This window comes from Diadema setosum, chromosome 14, assembly GCF_964275005.1.
Source record: "Diadema setosum chromosome 14, eeDiaSeto1, whole genome shotgun sequence".
Taxonomy (NCBI): domain Eukaryota; kingdom Metazoa; phylum Echinodermata; class Echinoidea; order Diadematoida; family Diadematidae; genus Diadema; species Diadema setosum.
In genome coordinates, this window is record NC_092698.1 from 21256468 (window position 1) to 21279208 (window position 22741).

At 40.4% G+C, this 22741-nt stretch overlaps 1 protein-coding gene and 1 long non-coding RNA gene across 2 annotated transcripts in view; both read right to left on the reverse strand.

Annotated features, from left to right (window-relative positions):
• LOC140238204 (semaphorin-5A-like) overlaps positions 1-5184 on the reverse strand; it is a 134440-nt gene extending 129256 nt beyond the window's left edge. The window contains exons 1-2 of the mRNA XM_072318141.1: positions 5161-5184; positions 4348-4410 (exon numbers count right to left, since the gene is read on the reverse strand). Of these exons, the coding sequence (XP_072174242.1) occupies positions 4348-4410; positions 5161-5184 (87 nt within the window). The remainder of the gene's footprint in view (positions 1-4347; positions 4411-5160) is intronic.
• A 998-nt stretch (positions 5185-6182) lies between these two features.
• Positions 6183-22741, reverse strand: part of LOC140238157 (uncharacterized) — a 90275-nt gene continuing 73716 nt past the window's right edge. Inside the window, exons 2-3 of the long non-coding RNA XR_011901889.1 lie at positions 9277-9379; positions 6183-6219 (exon numbers count right to left, since the gene is read on the reverse strand). This is a non-coding gene — a long non-coding RNA (uncharacterized lncRNA). The remainder of the gene's footprint in view (positions 6220-9276; positions 9380-22741) is intronic.

The window sequence follows — 22741 nt, forward strand, 5'->3', positions numbered from 1 at the left end:
ACTAGCAATCACGCCTCTCGTTTCCAGTCTCCACTTCGGCCGTGGCCTCCCGTGCGACTTTCATAACTTCCCGAGCCGGGCCTTGAGGTGTAATTCTCTCAGGTAGCCGAGCCAGGAGCCAGTGTTGAATGTCATTTCCTTCGCACAGGTTACATACATCTGGTTCCTATTTCAATCCTTTTCTCTCTCTTTTTTTCCCCTCTTCAACACCATGAAAATGGAGAGACAGATATAGGAAGGTGAGGTGAGGTGAGGCGAGGTGGGGGATGGGGGGCAAATCTTGAGATGGGGAGTGAAACCGAAAAAGTAGACACAGAGAGGAGGTATGGAGACAGAAAAATGGTCTAAGAGAGGCTCCACTGAGACATCTCGCCAAATCAGAACGGGGAGCAAAAAAAAAAAAAAAAATCGCCATAGGAACAAAGTAGACGTATGTGATTTCCACACAGAGGAAAGGACCGACGCCTTTTGTCGAATATCGAGTCACAAAAGAATAGTCTTTATATATGCTCTCGATACATCAAGAGTCTCATGAAACTGGCCGAGAGATTATTCACTCTGCCCAGTTTAATTGCCCCATCCACACCCACGCTGCTAGCAACATATTGTATATCAAAGATAAAACAAACAAACAAAATAAAACATCTGTGTCGATTTTGTATAGATGGAAGTGTATTCGATGGCAGTGCTCCTTTTTTATCAGTCTGTTAGGAATGGGTATCGACTCCTAAAGTTTAATGCTAGAAATCTGAGTGAAAAATCATTGCTACACCCCTGATAATGACTCCCAGGTTACCACAGAAGAGGACTCCTATAATTACAGAAGACTGGAAGGGCAGACAAACTAAAAAAAGAAAAGGGGGAGAAAAGACATGGGGTTAGGGGAAGGGGTGAGACCAGAACAAATGTTTTTGTGAGGCAATGATGAGAAGTGACAACTCCAGAGTTGGTTTACCCTCGGCCAGCTTCCCAATGTCCCTGTTATTCTACTACCTCTCAGCGCAAAAGGCACAAAGGGCTTGACGCGAGACTATGACAAATCAAAGACGGCAAAGATGTAACAAAGATTGAATGATGTTCACATCAACACGTCAAGCAGTCTCCTCTTTCACCATATTATCCTGTTTGCTTTCTAAGATGTTAACAATAACTGCTGGTGAACATGAATCACTGTTCTAAGATGAACCATCTTCACCAATAATCCAAGAATTGAGAGTAGTGATGCTGTTGATAATTTCTTTTTTTTTTGGGGGGGGGGGTGGTGGGGAGAAAGAGGGAGGGGGCATATTCAACTGTCATGTAGGATTTTGAGTTGGCAGAGGATCACTGGAAGGACTGTGGAAAAGAGGGATAGTGTGAAACAAATGACATATGAAAACAGACAATATTATAACAAACATGCCTGTTTTCTTTTGTTTTCAAAGAAATGAGTAGGAACTTCTAGAATGGTGCACTCATTTGCAGGTTTATTGTCTGGGGGGGGGGACAGTGGTAGGGGAAGGGGGGGGGGTGGTAAAAGGAGGTAGGGGAAGGACCTTAGCTGAATACTTGGGGCGATAAAGATGTTAAAAATTCACGTCGAATATGTCATGCTCATAACATGACACAGCCTACGCTGCAGGGAATTCTCCGAAACAGGTGTCGGGAGGAAAGGCAGAAACATGATAAAACTGCAGAGAAGCCAACACTGGCAAAAGACACCACACAAGGCTTAAATAAAAGAAAGAAAAAAAAAAAGAATGGAAACACTCTATGGTTCTGCATCAAATGGATGGTAATAGTCTTAGTTGATATGAGAATTCAGGTTTTAACTTTTTTCGAGCTAATTGAAAATCACTTATATGACATACAAAAGAGCATACAATTCAAAGAGCATACAATTCAAAGAGGAATTCAAAGTTTATTTGATGAAAATCAGTTTTGAAATGACCGAGCTATCCAAAACAAAGTGAAGCTAATAAAACATGGGAGCCACCTTTTATCAGGAACACTATGTTTTGCTTTGTTTTAAGATATCTCAACCATTTCAAACCGAAATTTTCATCAAATAGACCTTGAATTCCTCTTGGAATTGTAAGCTCTTCAATAATTTTATTTCAGTGGTTTTCAACTATCTTAAGAAAAGTTAAAATCTGAATCCCCATCTCAACCAAAACTACAGTTGAACCTCTATTATCCGGCCTCCCTTTATCCGTATCTCTCTATTATCCGGACGCAATCTCGCCGTGATTTTTTTAATCTTTTTTTAATAATTATGGGAGGAAACACACATGAATTACATATACTTGATACATTTCTTAATAATTATTTAGGTAAATCATCCCAAGAATTTATAAAAGAAAATGATTTCCGCTTGCAAACACGAACCTCTATTTTGGGGTCTGTTACTGAGTGTAACAATGAAAAGGTCGCAGTATACACATTACTACATGTGGTACTACAATGGGCTACATCAGTACATGTGTATGTGTATGTACCATAGAGCTCTATTATACGGTATGTACATGTATAAAAGCATTGAGTCTCCCGTATCCGGCCAAATCCCTTATCCGGATGAGCCCCGGTCCCGACTTGTCCGGATACGAGAGGTTCAACTGTATACCATCCCTTTAAAGGGAGGGAAAAAAAGTTCTATATATGCATCTTGGGCCTCCTTGGGCAAGGTGGTAAAAGACAGAAGGCTCACAGACACATGCAGACAGACATGAATGAGTTATGCATCACCTTGAGAAATTTAACACAAGTTTGACAGAAATGCAGCAGGAGCAGCAGTGACGAGTCTGCGGAATGGGGGGCCCTCGGTGGTGGAGGAGGAGGAGGAGGACGGGCTGACGAGGATTGGGGGGTAAGTTGCTTGAGGGGAACAGATCGCGTGGAGAAGACCGCAAAGGAGCAACCGTAACCCCCCTGCGAGCTCCGTCTTTTTCTTCACCGTCTTTTCAAAACGCAAACAACATTGTATGCAAACATGCCGCTGGTGGGGATGACAGAGTTCGTCAAATTTAATATAAAGCACACAGACTCGCTGGGCAATTTTGTCTGATAAAAGCTTACATGAACAACAAACCTTTGGGTGATAGGTACCAAAGTGTTTGGTTGAAGATGCTCTTTTATCAACATCCCAAAAAACAATTCCAAATCAAGGTCAAAGAACAGTAAACCTTTTTTTTCCCTTGAATATTTACGAACACTTAGACAAAATTAAATGCACATCATTGCAGAGGGTTAATTCTGATGCTGCGATGGCATATTTGAAAAGCGTTTTGCTCACGTGAAGCATGTAAGGATTCTCAGTTAATTTTTGCAAAAAGCTAGCCACCAAACAAACAAACCCAAAACTTTACAAACATTACAACTTAGGAAAGCATTCGGAGCAGGCCATGCATGTGAAACATTTCCCTTTAAGGAGTCAGCGGCACCTGCTGCTTGGTGATGCGAGCTGCAGGGGCAACTTATCTTTCCTTATGAGCAGACAGTTGTTGTTTCTGACTTATCCTCTGTATAGTTTCACTGACGGCCTAAGCACTACGATGTTGTACCACACAAATATCACGGATGGCTTTCACACTTGCAAATACTTTGCTTGTCAAAAGAGAGTGTTTCTGAATACCTTTCATTACATAATTCAAAATTTCATCCACTACTACTAGACTGCACGCATACACATGTGCAATCAAGAGTTGGGGGTCTGATTATCAGGGCCATGGACCTTGGGACACAGCCGTAATATGGAATATTGTTTGCAGTAAAGCAGTCGGCGAGGAGACTAATTCTACGTCTGAACACTCCTAATCTCTTAATGTGCATTTTGAAAATGCACTTCAGAAATGCAATTACAAACCATTTTTATTGTGATGGTCTTGGATTACAACATATCAACCTTGATCCTGGGATATTCTCTGAATTAACCTGTGCTAATTTACACTAAGAAACTGATCCATGAACAACAGCGACCGAAAAAAAAAAAAAATGACTTTCCTTTGTTGAAACACTGTAAATGACTATGATTGTTTTACAGTAATTACAGGACAGATGAATCATGAAATTTCATCAAATCTCATTGAAAAAAAAAATTGCCTTAAGTGAAAGACTGGCAAAAAAAAAAAAAAAAATTACAGGGTTGGTACTGTACGAGCTGAAATTTTGGCGTACAGATATTTTCGCGAATTGCTACTAGGAGGACATTTTCACGTGTTGTTTAATTTCGCGGATGCGAGGTCTAACTGTACTTATCCTATTCTCACGTTGTTATTTTCGCGGTTCAAAGGCGATTCGCGAAATTCGCGAAAATAGAACCACCGCGAAAATTTCAGCTCGTACAGTATTTATTTAAGAGGGTATACTCACATCAGATTCTCCTTTGCTTTCACACAGCTCAACGTTCAATTTGTTGGGTTTCCATTCAGTGACCTGCACGGGTTAAAACAAAAAACAGAAACATTGGAAGAACAAGTCAGTACAAGATATGAGCTCAAATACCATTGAACTGGACTAAGGCATAAATGTTGGCTTACGTTTCATTGCATATAGGCCTATATTCAGTTGGGCACCACTCATATATGGTACACACTTTAAACCCTTCCCCTCCCCACCCCCTTCATAATCTTGTTCTTCAGTAAAGGTTCCTAACAGAAGCATATCGTGAAGTTTTTTCTACTAATGTGTATCAGACAGTTCTTTTTGAATAAGGCCTCTCTGTTCTATACCCAATGCTTTCAAAATTGGTCTTTCTTGGTGTCAAATTACTGCAAAATGTATATCTGTACACACTGTGTTCATTGTTTTCTCATGCCTCCATTTCCTGTGTCAAAATAACGACTGTTTCCTAAATACCTCCTTTTTCTTTTAGAACACTTTCCACTATTCTCTTTTCAATCAAGTCCCGGTTTCTAGTTATTCCCAAACAATTCCATCTTTGTTCTTGGCTTTGTACAATTTTTCTTGTAAAAATCAAACAACTGTGGTCTTTTTCACATTGATGCCTGTTCCTCGAGTCTCGATCTCTGTCTCTTAATCAGGACCGAATGCGCACCCGTCTGAGAAGAATGCCCTGAATACTAACTAGTGAGAATACCAGCTCTCTTGCTTGCAAAAATATAGCTGTTCTTTAAAAAAAAAAAAAAAGTGTCCACATACATGACAACTGTCATTCCACTTAACCTTTCCCAATCTCTCAACAAGCATGGATACCTGTCGTGTAATGCTAATAAAACACCTCTGCATTGCCTTCCCGACACAAATATCCACAGCAAGGCAAACACATTTCACCCACAAAATGCCAGAGAGAGCGATCCCGAGGAAAAAAAAAAAGTTGCTCGCCTGAAGTTTGCTTGGTGTACACACACAATTAGGGGCTTTCTCGGCCCGCGAATCCCTTTCTATCGCTCAGACGGCCCTACAAAAGACAGCCTAGTTTTTTTCCAATCCGAAGCTTTTGATATGAGAGCCAATATTTGCCCAATATATCAATATTTTGGCAGTCAAAAAAAAAAACCTCTTCACGTTTTTGTCCCCTCTTTCCAGGCAGAGTATGCATTAGGTCACTGCGGAAAAAATTGAGGTTAACAAACCACACAAATATTTGCAAGGATGTGGAGAGGAATATATATTATGGGTGATGAGATAGTGGCAAACCATGCTCTTTGCCCTTTTTCGTGTACTTGTGCTTTGAAATTACTTTGACACACTTGTTCCCTCTGTCTCTCTCCCTCTCTCTCTCTCTCTCTCTCTCTCTCTATATATATATATATATATATATACACACACACACGCATATATATTTCTCTCTCTAAAATTGTTTCTCTCCCTATACATATATTTCTCTCTAATTATGTACACATATTAATATCTGTATTATTTCTTTTTTCTCTATCTTCTATTTCTCTCTCTGTTAGCTGCATCAACCTATCACTAAATTCTTTACTTGTCCATCTCTTTCCTTCCCTCCCCCTCTCTCTCTCTCTGTCTCTTGCTTTTCCTAATAATCCTGAGCTTTCATTAAAATTATCTATTCCTCTTCATCTATATCTCTCTCTTTCACCACTTGTATATCTATTTAGCCATCCATCTATGTGTGTATGTTTCCATGAAAGTATCCATATAGCTTTCAAGTCATTAAACACCCCAATATTTTACACCTGTCTATGTATTTCTAAATGACAACAATCACTTACCTCAAGCGGTGATAATGTGTTGAGATCCAGACGAAGTAATGTATCCCTGTACAGAGCATGAATGACAAACACAAAAACGATCAAATTTAGAGTACCTTGTCATGGTGCATGAGAAAAAAAAAAGAAGATCTTAATGACATGCCCTGGGAGAACTATTTCATCTCACATTTTTCTTGAAGATGTGATATAGATAAATACAATTTGCCTCAACATCTGCTGTTTATACCATAATTTACTGTTCTTCAATCTTTGCCCATAAGACTTTTGTAGAGTGATTTTTTTTTTCTTTAAGCGTTGTCTATGATGATATGCAATCAAACAAGCTGGTATATCTGCACTGAAGTCTATATTCCCAGCTTTGTGTTTATGATGGCACAATAACTTTCACCCAGTTTAGTTTTTAAAAGAATAAAAAATATCTATACTGAGACAAATAACTGATGCATACTGAACATCATACAGTCGGATCAGTAAACCTGAATATTTCAGTTAGTGGCATAACGCTGTATTTGTACATGAAGTATCAATGCCTCTTCAATTCAAGTGAGCTCTATTTGGCGAGAAGTAAATTTAAAGAGAATTCCCCCTCTCCATGGTTGTTGTAAACTTAGAAGTGTCATTGAACTGCATCTAACAAATTTCATACAATGTGAATCGTACATTCAGAAGAACAGAATAAGCATGGAACAGGCTATGAAGGCTGTACAGGTAAACATATTATGTTCTTTCAGAAAAAGTTTATTCCATACATATTGACTGGCACTGCAATCCTTTCACGGATAAATTTGAATCATGCCAAATTTACCTATGTTATTTGCCTGCATCCTCAGCAGTAATCCCCCCAGATTCAGTCAATCAAAATGTCTCATGTTAAATCTCTTATGTAAAGTTCTTCAAACTCTCTTGGTTTGTATCTCCAAATACAGATGCACATAGATAACATACAGCCCATCTCCAGCGAATAGCATATCAAGAAAACTCACTGTTCATGGACTTATACAAAGAGAAAGATAGCTATCGTGAAAGTATTCTCATCATCATTTAGATTGACTGAAAATGTCATTAACTGACTGAAATGGAAATTGATTCACTCTACAGAATTTGATGTTTTGATGAGAAGTTTGATACACTGTACACACAAAAAACTTGCCTGAAGCAAGTATGACCGCCAACATAATGAATGTATCAAGCAGTGGAAATTGAGTCAGGAAATGAAACAATGTCATTTTCTTACTGCGAAGAGAAAAAAAAAACATTACAAAGTAGAAATTGACTGGATTCTCCGATGTAATGAGCACAAATACAGGGGAATGAGAAGAGAAAATGAGAAAATGAATTTACTTTGCGTCCGGGAGTTTATTCCTCCTCAGAGAATTCCGAATGATCTGATAACATGCTGCCAGAATGGAATGTTATTTGATGCAGGGAAGATGACAGTAAACAAATTTGATCATCCCTAAAGTGGGCTTGGGGGGAAAGTTTTGCAATCCAATTTGCGAATGATGCACCTTGTTTAATTCCTCGCAAATTCAGGGGACTGTGTTCGCTTAGCCTCAGCCAAAATACTGGAGCATGGAGTCCTAGCCCGTAATTCTCCATTCCACCTCACCCCACCCCCCCCCCAAAAAAAAAAAAAATGTGTGTACAGGAATGCCAAGAGCCCTAGGAAATCTATTTAGAGGCTAGTGCCTATCCCAAACACAGTATGTGTGGTAAAATTTAAGGACCTAAATATACCATAAGCAATATTCTCCTCTTATTTCATCCTTCTTTATCCCTTCCCCCACCCTCCCTCCCCATTTATTTTATGAATCCTGGATACAGAGTTGAATGAAATAGAAGACAGTGACTTATTTCCCAAAGGGAACACACCACTATCATCCTAACATCATAGCCCCGGGAGGAGCAAAAACAGAAAAAAAAAAGGATCTCATCATCTTTCTAAATGATGCCACGTGTGAATGCCCTCGAAACGAGACAAGCCGCTGGCCGAAAGGGGGACACAAAATTGGGACGAAGCACGGATGTGTGTTACCGTGGCACAAACGTACAAGGAAACAGCCTTTAATAAAGGATGCATGGACCACAGATGAAGGGTATGGTATGGACAAAGGAGGGGTCATAAAATGAGAGTACCTCCAAATCTCTTAACTCTTATTGATTGTATGAAAGCAAAGGGAGATTTTTAGTGCCCTCCAAGATGTTCTTATTCTTAATCACCACTCATCCTTGATGATACATTGACAGTTAGAAAAAAGAAAAGAAAAGAAAAAGGAAACAAGATTGGTTAGGGTAGGAGACATCCGGCTATTATCAGATGACCATCGATTTAGCTAAATGTGTCCCTAAAGGTTTGGATGTACAAGATGTCCTACAATCTCATTGTCTTCTGATGAAGGTAAGTATTTCTGAATTCCTGTGAAAGATTATGCTGACCTTCCAATCTAAGTACATTACAGCAACATTACGAGCATGCATTGCAAGAATACGTAAAGAGATGTTTTTCACTTTAGACACATTTATAACCCTTCTCTTACAACAGAGAGCTTGGGTGGTGGTGGGGGGCAGGAATACATGCTTAGAATTATATGTTATCCTGAGAATTACTTCAGTGCTCGCTGTGCATCAATGGTAGAAGCCTTCTTCATAGTCCCATTAATTCATATCCAATTAGGCTGATGATGACATGGAGTATCGAAAATAGCTCACAAACTTTCAGCTTGGATTCCAAATGAATCACACTTTTTCTGTGTGTCTAGAATGCACTTTTATATCAACTTCTTGATTGGATAAGATTTGTTCAGGTCGCCATTGTAAAATTCAGCATGAATAGAATGAATTGAAATTTTATGCTACATGAGGACCATTTCAATTTGAGACATCCCATGATGTTTTGCACATGAAGGCAAGGCTTGCTTCCAGACACCGTAAAGGTAGTGTAACATTCAGGACCTTTGGTCATTGACTACATGATACACACACACGCACACACAAACCCACCTCCAAATCATTATTTGCTGGTTTGTGTGTCGTTCTATGCAATTACCCAACAAACAACAAAGGAATATTAAATTTATATATATATATTTTTTTTCTTTCTCACCTTGCACCAACCAGGAGTTGATTGTTCAGAGGATCGGTCAGAAGTTGCGAAAAGTCTTTCACTCCTTCTTTGCTGTATTCCGCGAGGCCATTGCCTTGGAGGTCTGGAAGAGACAAAGAAATTTGATGGAAAAGAGTTTAGAAATGATTGTATATATATATATTTTTTTTTTTCTGACAAGTCTATGTCATTCATCCTCCTCGCTGAAATTTGTGAGATTTCACCCCCTGCATACTAAAACAAGATCCAATTTCTGTTTTGAGACACCGAGACAAATTGAGCATGACTAGATCAATAGCCCACAAGTCCATCTCACGTAGCACCTATACACGCATGTAGGGCATTGACTTCGAAAATTAGGATTTCCTCTTGTTCTCGTTAAATCGTGACGGATTAGTTTAAACGACATCCTTGGCACGTTCACTACGGGGCATTAGAGTGAATTACAATTGCCCCTGGATTGTTCTGGTGTAATGAAGTGGTAAAAACCACATAATCAATCTCGTGACCCATTTCTTCTTCATAATGACCGTATCATGCTCTCCTTTCTTACGATGACACATTACATCGCTTTGCTCGAAAAGCAATCTCTTCTCACATCTCAGCAAAGGTGACATCAATGCAAACAATCGGGGTGTCATAATTGAAACCTTGAAAATCAGCTTTGGGAAATAAAAGATTGCCGTGTTATTTGTCACACCTATTATCGCTTTATCCCGATTACATGAGATTTTCTCTTTCTTCCCGTAATGAGCCAAATATCTGATGCTAGGACTCGATGCCGCAGCATCAAAAGCGACAAAGTGAAAAAAAGGTGTCATCATGGAGAATGGAGTGGGGGAAGGGGCACGTGCATGCACTAATGGCAGTAATCGTTTGTGCTGAAAAGAGAAATTTATTTCTACAAGATCAAACATTGGTAGAATTTTTCTTTTTCTTTCAGTATGTCCCATCTCATTCTCTCTCTCTCTCCCTCTCTTACACACACTCTCTGAATCTCCCTTTCTCTTTCTCTGACTGTGGTCCAGTTTTTTTTTTAGTACATGTACTGTATATCCAGAAACTTTCGCGTGCATTTCACTTTTGCGAATCCTGGCTCCTCGAGAAATTTTCATGCACATGAAAATTTCTGGTTTTACAGTGTTGTTCACACATAGATATTGTTCTAAAAAAATGTATGTATCTCACATCACCTTATGTTCACATCTGGATTTAACTACCCAAGAGCTGTTACACTCCTTGTTTCCCAGTTTCCGTTAAAAAAGAGAGAAAATAATGCTTACCCTCAAAATGCTCAAAAATAAAAAGCCCATCAGCCGACCACACTCTACCCTAAGAAAGATGCTTCATCCTGGCACACGTGGGGCAAATTTCTGAGAATGTGTGGCAAATTTCGGAGAATCACCCCATGACAATGTCAAACATGCAAGCAAACAGACAAACCACACGAGGGAACTATAAACTCAAAATGAAAGTCAAACCAAGTAAGGGGGAAGGAGTTTAGAAGAAGACACACCTATTGCTGGATGCATGTATACCAACCACCGCTAAATCCGCTTTGAGGCTTGTGGGCCATTTTTTGACCCCACTGCTAAAGAAACCACGACAAATGGTCTCATTTACACCTTGTCTTCCTGAAAAGAGCAGGACTTTGTAGCCAACAGATGACCCATGGGCTATTAAATGCATTTCAATTACAGAGCTGTAGAGAACTTAAAAATGGAAATGGGTGTCTTGATTTGAGGTAGCAGTAATTACAAAGAGTGGGCTTTGATTAGTGACAATGTCACAGAGGGGTAACTTGGGGTCATGACTCTGCAGCATATTATCTTTGCCTTCAACTTTATTCACACTGGCTCTTGAACACCAAAGACTATCATTCCCACCCCCACAGAAATTACAAAATTGCTTTATCACTGTTTCTTTTAACCTACTTATCCATCTTATTTTTCCTATGTCAAACCTCTGCTTTGTAGTTCATATTAGGACAGAGGAACACTGGAACGGAGTCTGTAAAATCTTACATACACTTGGCAATTTTTTAGCATGTGTGGGTATGTGTGTGTGTATGTGTGTGTGTCTGCTTTAACCTCTGATTATAATAATGAAGTGCTTTGCAGTGTGAGAAGGAGAAGAACTGAGATACATCTCAACCTACGGGGGGGGGGGGGGGGATTTACAGTCTAACTCATAATGGATTCATCATATACAATAGAGAGTCACATAGTTTTTGTGTGAGTTTTACCAGATCTATCTAAATCATTCAACATTTGTGTCAAGATATCTCATCTACCATATTCTTTCCCACAACATACATGCCATGCAAATCTGAAAATGGTATTCGAAATAGAAGACTTTCCTTTAACTGGAAAGAAAATGCCTCCAGCTGCTGCCACATACTGTTTCTATAGCAACACAGACCCAAATTCATGCAGGGGCCCCCCAACTTGGTACATCTTGCGCTCTTGGGTTGCTCTTGGGTTGCGCTGTCGAGTCGTAAAATATGCAACTTTGGACTTGGCGAGGGGGAAATCATGGGCCGGATTACCACTTATTTGTAACAAATTTCCTCCACAGCTTGATATATCACGGTTATCAAAACAAATTGGAATGAGGTAAAGAGTTCAAATAGAGGGAAGGGAAAAAAAATAAAGGGGGGGAGAGAAAACGAACCACAAAGTACAGAAAACTGTAAAGAAAGGGCTTCTTTTCCCTTTAGCTATAAATCGAGTTTAACCTCTGTGACCTTATCTTGGACTACGTCCTAGAGGAGTTAATCTAAGCTGGTAGAAGACTAATTGCCAAAAGTGATTAATCAGACTTGAACACTGGTGGGTAGCTGAGGGTTATATATAATAAGACTGGTTCGATTGAAATGAAAAGGTCATGGAGGCATAGCACCTTCAGTATGCATTCCACTGTAATTCAAGTAATAGCAGCAGACAGGTGCAACGAACAGCTCTTTGGCTGTTCGGAAAACTTTTTGCGCGGCAATGATTTCATTTTCATATTGCCACCAACGATTTAGAGACCACATCTTGGATGTTCTTATGAAGGGTTATCTGGCTCTTGACGGCACTCAAAGACATGGCAATGCATCCCTGTAAAAGACAAGGACATACTCTTCTTTCAATAAGTTGCATGATATATCCAGTTATTGAGAACGAGAAGGTTAATGTGGAACTAATAAATCCTGTATGTAGACCTCTTATACTGTTTGTAAGGAACACTCTCATTTCCTCTCAAAATGCCCTCATCATGCCCCTATACCACTCCTCCCAAACACTTATGCCCATGCTGGGGGATAGTCTTAAGGTAACAAGCCTTGATTCCTTGAAAAATTCTGCATTCATACATCCTAGGGAAGAGGGAAGTTGCAGTCTAAAATAGTCTCCTCTGCCACAGCCACATTGTGTCTCAAACCTAAGCAGTTTATTAATATTCCCCTGATACTCTATAGGCAAATTTACTACAATATTTGCATTCACAAGTGATACTTTACAAAAGGTCTGTTTTTGTAGTCTAGACCACATGGGCAAATAAGAAATAACATTTATCGGTCACAGTAATGTGGAACTGTCCCATGCAGGACACCAATTTACACAACATGGGTGGTACGCAGTTGCCAATACAGTGTTCTCTCTGGGTTCAATAGTTTTGCCGAAAATTGAACAACGCCAAGCTTAAAATTGGCTAAAACTTTGCCCCTTGTGGCTATATTTTTGAGGGTTCCCCCCCCCCCTTTCTGCTTTACCTTACTTTCTTCAATCTTTTCTTTGTTTCCTTCTCTTCTTGTTGGTTTGTAAGAAGATTCCACAAGATAATCTGCTTGCAGCTGTGGTAAATTGAGATAAGAACAGGTGCGAATGAAAGAAATTAGGAGCATTTTATTACGCCCAATGTTTTGCCAATGTCGCTAAAACAGTGAGCCCTCTGATTCAAGCAACCATGTCCACGAATTGCCACCCTTTCTCAGAAGATTGAGGGGCTGGCCAAATGGGGAGAGAAAAAAAGATCAGTTTATGTGAAGATCTTGCTTTTGGTGGTAAAGAACCTGTTCTCTTTTTTTTTCTGCTTTTCATTTCAATAACATCTGCAATTCGACAATTTGCACCATAGTCCATGCATTCAGACTGCATTTGACATTTTCATTGGTAGGATCAGGATTAGCGGCTGAACAAATTTCTGAAATGTGCACATCTCTGAACAGATCAGCAGTGATTGCAAGCTCGCACAATGTTGTCTGCAAATGCATCCACTTTGGAAGCAGAGGAAAAACAGCCCGCTCCAAAGGAAAAATCTATTGAGCATTATAGAAAGGGATGTAACTCAAATCCCTCTAATCAGGGTTTAATCACATCAAACTTTATACAACATACCCAAAGAGAGATAGTGAGTGCTTGCTCCTCTGTGGAGAAGGTTTATAACTATAACAGATGGATCTAAGTGTCATACAATCAATCTATACATTAGCCGCATTTACACCTACTAACATCGCGATTTTTAAAATCGCGATATTTTGGTTCCACCGTTTACACTTGCGCAAAAGTATGCAAAGTTTGAGCTTCACGAAACATCACGATTTTTTGGTCGGTAGTGCGCATGTGTAATTTACCTCTTTTCAAGCGCGGGCCATTCTGTTCGTTTTCACTGCAGTGCAGTATATTTTGTTTACAGCTAGCTGGTTGGAACGTTGAGCCAGGGCTTTTTATCATCAGTACAATGCACACATAAATTTATGTTTCTCTCAAGTGTAAACTTACAGTAAAACTACACAGCTTGCTATATTAGATCACATACGTAGTAGGTGTGTAAAACTTCATCTAAGTATATGAGAAAGCTGATGAAAGCGGCATTCAGGAGGATCATGAAATTTCACCGATATTATGACGAAAGTGAGAAGCAGGCTCGTTTTTTTTTTTTAGGACTGGTATTTTATCAGGCGACAGCAAGAACTCACCATTGTTTTACTGACACTTGTTACGTACCCCTGTATTCCACAAACAATGTAAATAATACCGAGAGAAATATGGGCACTCCCAAAATCAACGCATTTCTGGGAGAACATCATTTTGTTAAGTCATCATGGGGTGATGATACGTGGTTGTAGAACTTCAGGTCTGCTACTAGTTTTCATGTACTACACCATGTTGTTTCATCAGGGAATGGGAGGTGAGAGATCGTGAGCCGATCGAGGATCGGCCGTTTAGACCTGCATATGTACAGCATGTACTGTGTACCAGTACTCTGGCCAATGACCGATGTACTCTCTACACGTCCCAAAGAGGGATCGGGAGCGAGCGTAAACTCTTGGTGTTATCCGACACCGAAAGTCACGTGATGAAAAATCGCGATATTTCTGCAGCTGGGGTTTACACTCGCGAACTTCGCCTCAAACATCGCGATGTTTCAAAAAATCACACTCCTGCTGGCAATTTTTTTGGCGATGTTTCGAGGGCGTTTGGGTGTAGTTGCTTAGCAACTTGCACCCAAATGTTGCGATTTTTCCAAGCAAGTGTAAATGGGCCTTCTGTCATGCACATGGCTCTTTATCATGAAGTATTATTCTAGATCTAGTGATAAATGGTTTCATTTTTTTCACTGCAGTGCTTATCCCATCTTCTGAAAGTATCACAGTCAAAATGGTGTGCATTCACATGATAATTGAAAGGAGGGGAAGGGGAAGGGGAGGGGAAAGGACACAGGATCAAAAGATAAAAAGAGGAAAACAATTACGACCTCAATGATGTTGACCTTCAAGAAATGAAGAGCAAAGCCATTTAGTCTTCATCCAAAAGAGCAATTAGCGTGTAGATACTCCATCACAGGGGGAAGGGAGTGGGTAGAGACACTGTAGTGAAGGGGGCCCTATGCAGTGGGGTGGGCAAGATTTATGCCCTAGCCTCCCCGCCCCCTCCCCCCAAGGGTGCCATAGATTGACTTGGAGGACGCCCTTTGTGGAGGCAAATGACTCCAATTAGCGTTTTCCCTTCGACCTATCATCCCTTGTGATAGGAAACAAGGCAGGAGAGAAAGATAGATAGATATATAGATAGATAGATAGATAGATAGATAGATAGATAGATATAATGCATCATGAACATATATAAAAGGGTATAGATAGGGATCAAAGAAGGAAGAGAAAAAGAGGGAGAAAGAGAGGGAGAGGGGTAGAGTGAGGCAGAAAGGATGTGTGTGTGAGTATGGGAGGAGAACACTTACAAATGAACCGAGAACAAAGTAGCTGTGGGGATGTTCAAATAGATTTAAGGATGCATCCTCACTAAACATGCGCTATTAATGGTATATGGATCCACTTCGATACACTACTATGATGTTCTGAACTACTTTACACATCCATTTGGTATAGATCTAGGTACAATTTGCAATGATTTTACACCTTATATAACAGCAACAGAAACCACTGAACACAGACTACCATGTAATGCTTTATGGAGATGAAACATGTTCACATCAAACAAAGATAGGAGTGTGAACAGAGTAAAGTGTCAGGTGTATAAGCTACCGCTGACATACAGGGAGAAATCGCAATCACCACAACTGCTTTCAAACCAGTACATGTATAATGAAAATGACATCACTGTATGAGAACAACCCGTTGAGGACGGACTGATTTCGCTACAACACACATTTCCCATAGACACCTGCCCGAGTATACTCGGGACTCATCCTCAACGGGTTAAAGGATGTTTCACTGCAGGCTCAAGTTGCATTTAACGACGGTATAACCAGAAAAAAAAAGTACAGAAATTAATGGGTGTCCACTGAGATCATTACTGTGACTTACAATGCACATTTGCACAAATACGGGCCTACCTGACTTTCAAATTCCATACCTGTAATTTTCTAATTCTTGGTCCAAGTAAGCAAAACTTTGATATATGTTTGCATTTACCTGGGCTCTACTTGGACACAAAGTTGAAGTTTCCCTTTAACCCAGTGAGGCATCTTTAGATGTCAATGTCCTTCTGGTTCTCAACTTTATCACACACATGTTTTAATTCTAAATCAAACATTATGAATTATGACTATCTTGCATTGTCCCTGGGTAGGCCTAACTTCCTCTTCAACTTTAGATGCAAATTTCTCCCCAATATACCTTCTCAGGTCAGGTCTTCCATCAAATTAAATTTGCAGCCAGTCACAAACACGGGGACATAAATGAAAATAAAAATGAGCTATGACGTGTCAGTTTACTTAATTTACGGTGCATTTTAGCAATGCTAACACCATCCATTTATGGCACTTGATAATGGCTCTACCGCCAGCCCCTTAGAAATATTTCACTCCGATGAACAAATACACATTTGGGAGGAGAAGGAGGAGAATTCTACTACTAGTCATCTTTCCCGGTGGCGGTCTCTTTGACCCCATGTAACTCCTAATCCTGAGTGATATATGATGTGGTCTGAATAGACCCAACCACAAGACATTTGCCAAAATGATTTTGGGGGAGGGGGTATAGTGTGGGGAGGTTGAGGAAATGGATGGGGGGGGGGGGAGGTTGATGCATTTTGGAAAGTTCAAGTATAGTTCAGTGGAAAGCATCGGGCAAGGAACTTTGTGAATGGGGACATGTCTGTGTCTACAGTGTATTTGCACCAAAAATGAACGGACATACGTTGACAGCCGAATGAGACTTAAAGGAGATGAGTGTTGCATTATAGAAGAGGATGAGCACGGGATGAGTGGAAAGAGAAAGAAAAGCATGGGAAAATTATAGGAAATTGTGAGCAGGAAGAGATACAAGTAAACAAACAAGGGAAACAAAATGAGTCACTATGAGTTTGAATCGCACGTTTTGAGTGACTGAGGTCACTGTTCTAATTCCCTGCCTGTGTCAGCATCGCAGAATTTTTTCGTATCTCGTCTGCCATCTCGCGATGACAACTTCCTCTGCCATGATATCCGGCTTGTCGCTACCTAGCACAACCATCTGTAACATCCCTGTGTTTTCATTTCATTTCTTGGGCCCATAATCTACCCCAAGCTATGTTTAAACATGCCCTAAAACATCTTTCTCCTGGCATCTATGAATCACAGGGAACTCATGAGCTTTCCCGTTCAGCCCAGATCATACTAGACCAGAGGGCTCCAAGCAGCGCTCTCTGGTTTTCCAAGCTCATCCCAGGCCTGCACTATTCATAGCTCTTTCAAGAGCTTGGTCTATGACACGGACATCTACCAATGTGTGCTAGTCGCTACAAGATATCCTGAGGCAAAAACTTTGTATCAGTGACTTCAGCCCATGAATATCATCAAACATATACTTATCATTTTTTTTTTTTTTTTGGGGGGGGGGTCAGAATGAGATTAAGAGGATAAACAACACACTCTTTTGTGGCAAAAACAAGCTCACAAGAAACGAATAAAAAGGGAAAACATAAGAGATTCATCCAAATTCTTGCACTAATGCATTATACATTTTAGAGCAATTAAAAAGAGAATCACCGAAGCTAGTAGCTGAGTCTAGATTCTTTTGCCTGGACTGTAAACCTTGATACCCATACTCTGCATCCACAATACCACAATTTTCTGACTCTTGTTCCCCCTTCAACCATCTGCACGTATTCTAACAACAAAGTACATGACACAATGAATTAACAACCTTTTACAAGTTTGTGATTGCTGTAACTTATTCATGTGTTACTGTTACCCGATCCCCCCCCCCCCCTCTACACAACTTAAACACATACAAGAATACCCCAATCTACAATTATGGTCACTTTTTGGCTGTTTCCTTTCTCCTGAAAATCACCGACACTCCCTTCCACCACTTCTATACCACAAAGAGAATCTAAGCTCAATTTTCTGCACTTAAATGAATAGGTGTTCAAATCTGTTACTCTCGTCCTGTAACTATTTGGTGCCATCTCAGTTTGGCAAATTAAAATCCCTGCCGAGTCTACTACACTAATTCACGAATGATTTGCCAATTACTTTTCATCAAGTCCTCACAGATGTGTCAACACCACAAAATGTGTGAAAATCCTCAAACACTGTCTTATATAAAAGTCACTTTGTAATCACTGACGTGCATAAGTAGATCCCTGGAAAAGAAGCCAGAGAAAACGAGCGTTCCTCACTTTTCTCCAACAAATTGTCTACAAAAAGGGAAAGTGCCTGCGGCAAATTTGTCAGAGTAGAGAAATAAGTTGGAAGACCATGAAATCAATCCAACATTAACTTGCGTTCTATTTATATGTCAGCATACATTGTACAAGCAGCTTATCCCCGTTACCCCCACGAGAGTTTCTTGCATTAACTGTGAGACTCGCACTGACAGATGCCGGCCGCTTCTAGGCGGTGGCAATACTCTGGGCTTTCATCAATGGGTTTCTAAATTGGGCTCCAATATAGACCATTCTTGCTCCACAAATTTTCTGAATGTTCAGTATGTGTAATAAACCTAGAAAGAGATGGGTGGGGAGGGGGGAAAAACGGAGAAAGGAGTCTCATTTTATGAAGCACCAGATGCTACTAACATAGCATTTCTGAATGAATAGATATATAGGTCAATGGACTGACAGATACTACATATGCCGAATATTTTGCAAGGTTCTTATTTTTGCGAATTTCTCGAGTCAGGTGCTATTCGCGAAATTAAAGACGTGAAAATAATGACTCTGATCCCGATACGAATGTGATGCATGCATGCATACATTTCTCCGTTCAGTACAGCACTCCATGATCGCGAACTTAACCACTTGCGAAATCTTTGGTAAGTCCCGATTTGTGATAATTTAGACTTGCTAAATATATGGCATATACGGTAGATAGAGAGATAGATAGATAGATACACAGATGGACTAATAGATAAAAGGGAGAAAGAGAGAGAAAACAAACACTTATAACAGTATATTATTGATATGGCAAAGCCAACCCTTTTTCTTCAAAATTTTGCTATGGGTGATTAAACGTGCTGTGCCCCTTTAATTCTCCCAATCTTCTCTGTTGACAGACTGTTTTCCTGTATCAAACTTCAACAAGTTCAACATACTTTTTCCTCTCTATCTCTACATGTTGATTTCATGACAGGCTTTTTACTGCTACATCTCATGCAAACTTCATCAGTCTCACTCTTAAAGAGGATATCAAATCTTGAGTATTTTCCCCCAATAAGTCAGACTGAGTACTTCACAGAGATCATCCTGAAGTAGATTGCATCGAGGGAGCACTGTGCTTTCAAACTGACTGTCAGCAGTGAAATTGACTTTCACAAGGCCAACTCCCTACGATTCTTTTAATCCCCCCCCCCCCCCCCCCCCAACCTCCAAACATGGTGCTTCGTGTAGTTCGGCTAGATTGGAAAAGCGCATCATTAACAGCTCCGTCGTAATCAGCGTGATTAGGCTTCAAACTCTGACACATGATTATGCCCTGCGCGGAGAGGAGCCAGAGTGAGTAAAATTGGCAAGAATTTTCTCCTCTTATTTTGTTTTAATCTACCTCAAATGATGGCTTCTCCATATTCTTCACTTCGCAGGCCAGACACCAGCAACGTGAAAGGCTAATCTATTACCCATCTCGCTCTCTCCTCTCTCTCTCTCTCTCTCTCTCTTCAACCCACGACTCCTGCCAGATGATGGGGAGAGAGAGAGCCACGTACGCCAAAGTCGGGCGAACCGGGGGACTTGTCAGTGACCATTAATTGCTTGCGCCATGAGAGACGGAATTACCTCCGCTGAACAACCTGGAATGGCGGTGATGAAATACTGCTAAAGGTGTGCTCCCATGACACTGCTTCCCGAGATGTTTCATGCCCGTAAGCGGGGATATTGAGGTTCATTTTTTATGCAAAAGGCTGCATTAACACACCCACTGCAGGCCATTTGAAAATAAGATAAGAAATGAAAAAAAGAAACTCTTAAAACTGTTATTGCTCTTCTCAAGTAGATACTAACAAGTTACAATATCAACATTAACACATGCATTCAAACATACCAATAATGTTTCTAGCAAGTTATCAGGGAAAGATACATATAACAGTTTCCAATCAACAATATATCTGAAGTTTCTATTAATCCTCTGTTATATTTACCTTTCGCACCAAATGCATTGTGATCAGACTTCAAACTCATGGTCATTGCCATTAGACACTCTGTTAGACCTCTTCTGATATAAAACTGATGACATAAATGATACTACAAGTTTAACTCAAGGGTCATGGGGGGGGGGTAAAAACTAAACACCCCACCCCAGTAGGGAGCACTATTTGCTGTTGTACTCCTCAGATGAATACACTTAAACACAGATGCCTGATGGAGGAAGTGCCAATGCAAAACACACACAAGATTTATAAAATCAGAAAGAAGCCCTTCCGATTCAAAAATATGACAGATATGTGGACGGGGGATGAAAAGAACATCTGGGGATGGTGTGGCGAACCGCTTTGTGTGCCCCCCCCCCCCCCCCCACTTTGATGAAACTTTGCATCCTCTGGGAGCTGGTAGTGCAGCGGTGGAGGGACACACATCCTGGAAATAGATCCAGCTCCATTTTTCATCAGCGATCGGATGGACGTCACAACCTCGGACAGAAAATACAGGCATTGAGTAATTTCATTTGGCTCTACACATCGCTTTCACTAGGGGAGGATGAATGGCTGTTTAAGCACGGTATCCTGTACCGGAAGCCTCGTTCGTTGGGCCAAATTTCAGATATGAGTATTCAGGACGGCTCTGTGAATACAGTTTTGCATCCTGCATGCTGTTCTCATCTCTCTTGTTCTCACATGTCTGTCTGTCTGTCTGTCTATCTCTCTCTCTCTCTTTATTCTCGGTAAAGGAAAGGTAAACCATCCCGTCTGATGCGTGATCATGCATCCGCCGATGCTGCGTCGCCGTGGTAACAAGATCTGCTCACTCTCATCTGCAGCATGATTTCTGAGCTCGAGTTGGGGGCATCGGCTCTCCACCGTTCATTCACATTGCCTCCTGCCAGGCTTGTGGGCTTAGCCCTCCTCTGCTGTGCTTTTCTATCCCCTCCTCCATCACATCTTGCACAACTTTGGCGGTATTTCTGGGGTAAACAGTTACCTCTTCCCATTTTCCTCCCCCTCCCCTCTCTCTTTGATACACTGACATGATTTTGCCACTAAGTTCTCAATCCAGACTTTTGTTTCATTGCCCTAATTTTGTTGACTGCTCAGGTTCATCAAATTATCGTGCAAAGATTTGATTCTTCTGTGTGATACAATCTTCAAACACTAGTCTTGCATCTAGGAGACACACACAGATGCTTTTTATCAACTGTTTAAATACGATTTACTCTATCTCAATTTCACAAAATTTCAACTCATCTTACCAAATACTAAGATTCTGAAGGAAGGAGCTTTGAACACTACTTCGGCTTCTTCATCCAGTGAAAAGAGAATGGCGCCCGACATTCTTGTCGATGCCTTCTCTCTGCAAGACATGACGTCATCCCCAGTCTCCACACTTCTTACGCGATCGGAAGATCACAAATCACGTCCTTCAATTCCTTCCAATCAAATCGCATCTCTGCGCAAACAAGAATTGGGTTAGTCTGGCCGGGGCGGAAAAACAGCTGGTAAACTGTGATGTGATGGGCGCAAATGTGCATGTATCTCGAGCTCATGATATTATGCTTGTGTGTGGGTTCAATAGGTTTGAATATGTTTGTTTCTGTCTTAAATAAAGTTTTATTCCAGAGCCCAAAGGTGTATAAAATATGTTGGGGGAAGGGCAAGGCAAGGGAAAGAATTTAAGACATAAATTGGAGAGACATACTATGATTTCATCTCTGTATTGTTTCATTATTAATGGATCCATAGTTAATCCTTGACAGAGGTCAATGTAAAGATCCACACTGGTTTACGATGGAAGTAAACACCAACAATTCTGTTGATATCACTACATAGGATACTCGCTGAGGGTTTGTACAACAATACAGCAAAACAAAACAAAAGCAACAACAACAACAACAACAACAATAATAATGAATAACATTGCACATTACTTTTTCTTTGTCTTTTTTTGGTGATGCTTTTTGTCATGCACCACACTGACAATTTAGTTTGGATTTGAAACACAAAACCAACAACACGAAAGAAGGAAACTCCCTCCCCATGTTGAAAAATTAGGAAGTTGCGAAGAACACTCTGTGGATACATAGGAACATCTTTACCAGGAACTATGCTAAGTCCATATTGAGAAAAAATGCAAATGCTTATCTGCCCCTCTGGACATTTTTTTTTTCTTTTTGGTTCACCACATAATTTGTTTTTGTCATAGAATTTTTACTGCAGCGCGGTTCTGTACAAACAGATTCATCTCCCATGTCTTTGTGTGCATTTGAGCATCGTATTTCAACGCCCCCAGACAAGAAAGAATGGAATTGCGATAGTTACAGAGCTGAGAAAGTGGTACCAAAGGAGACAGCTTGACAGGTGCATAAGGGTGTAAAAGGGGTCATCTTTTAT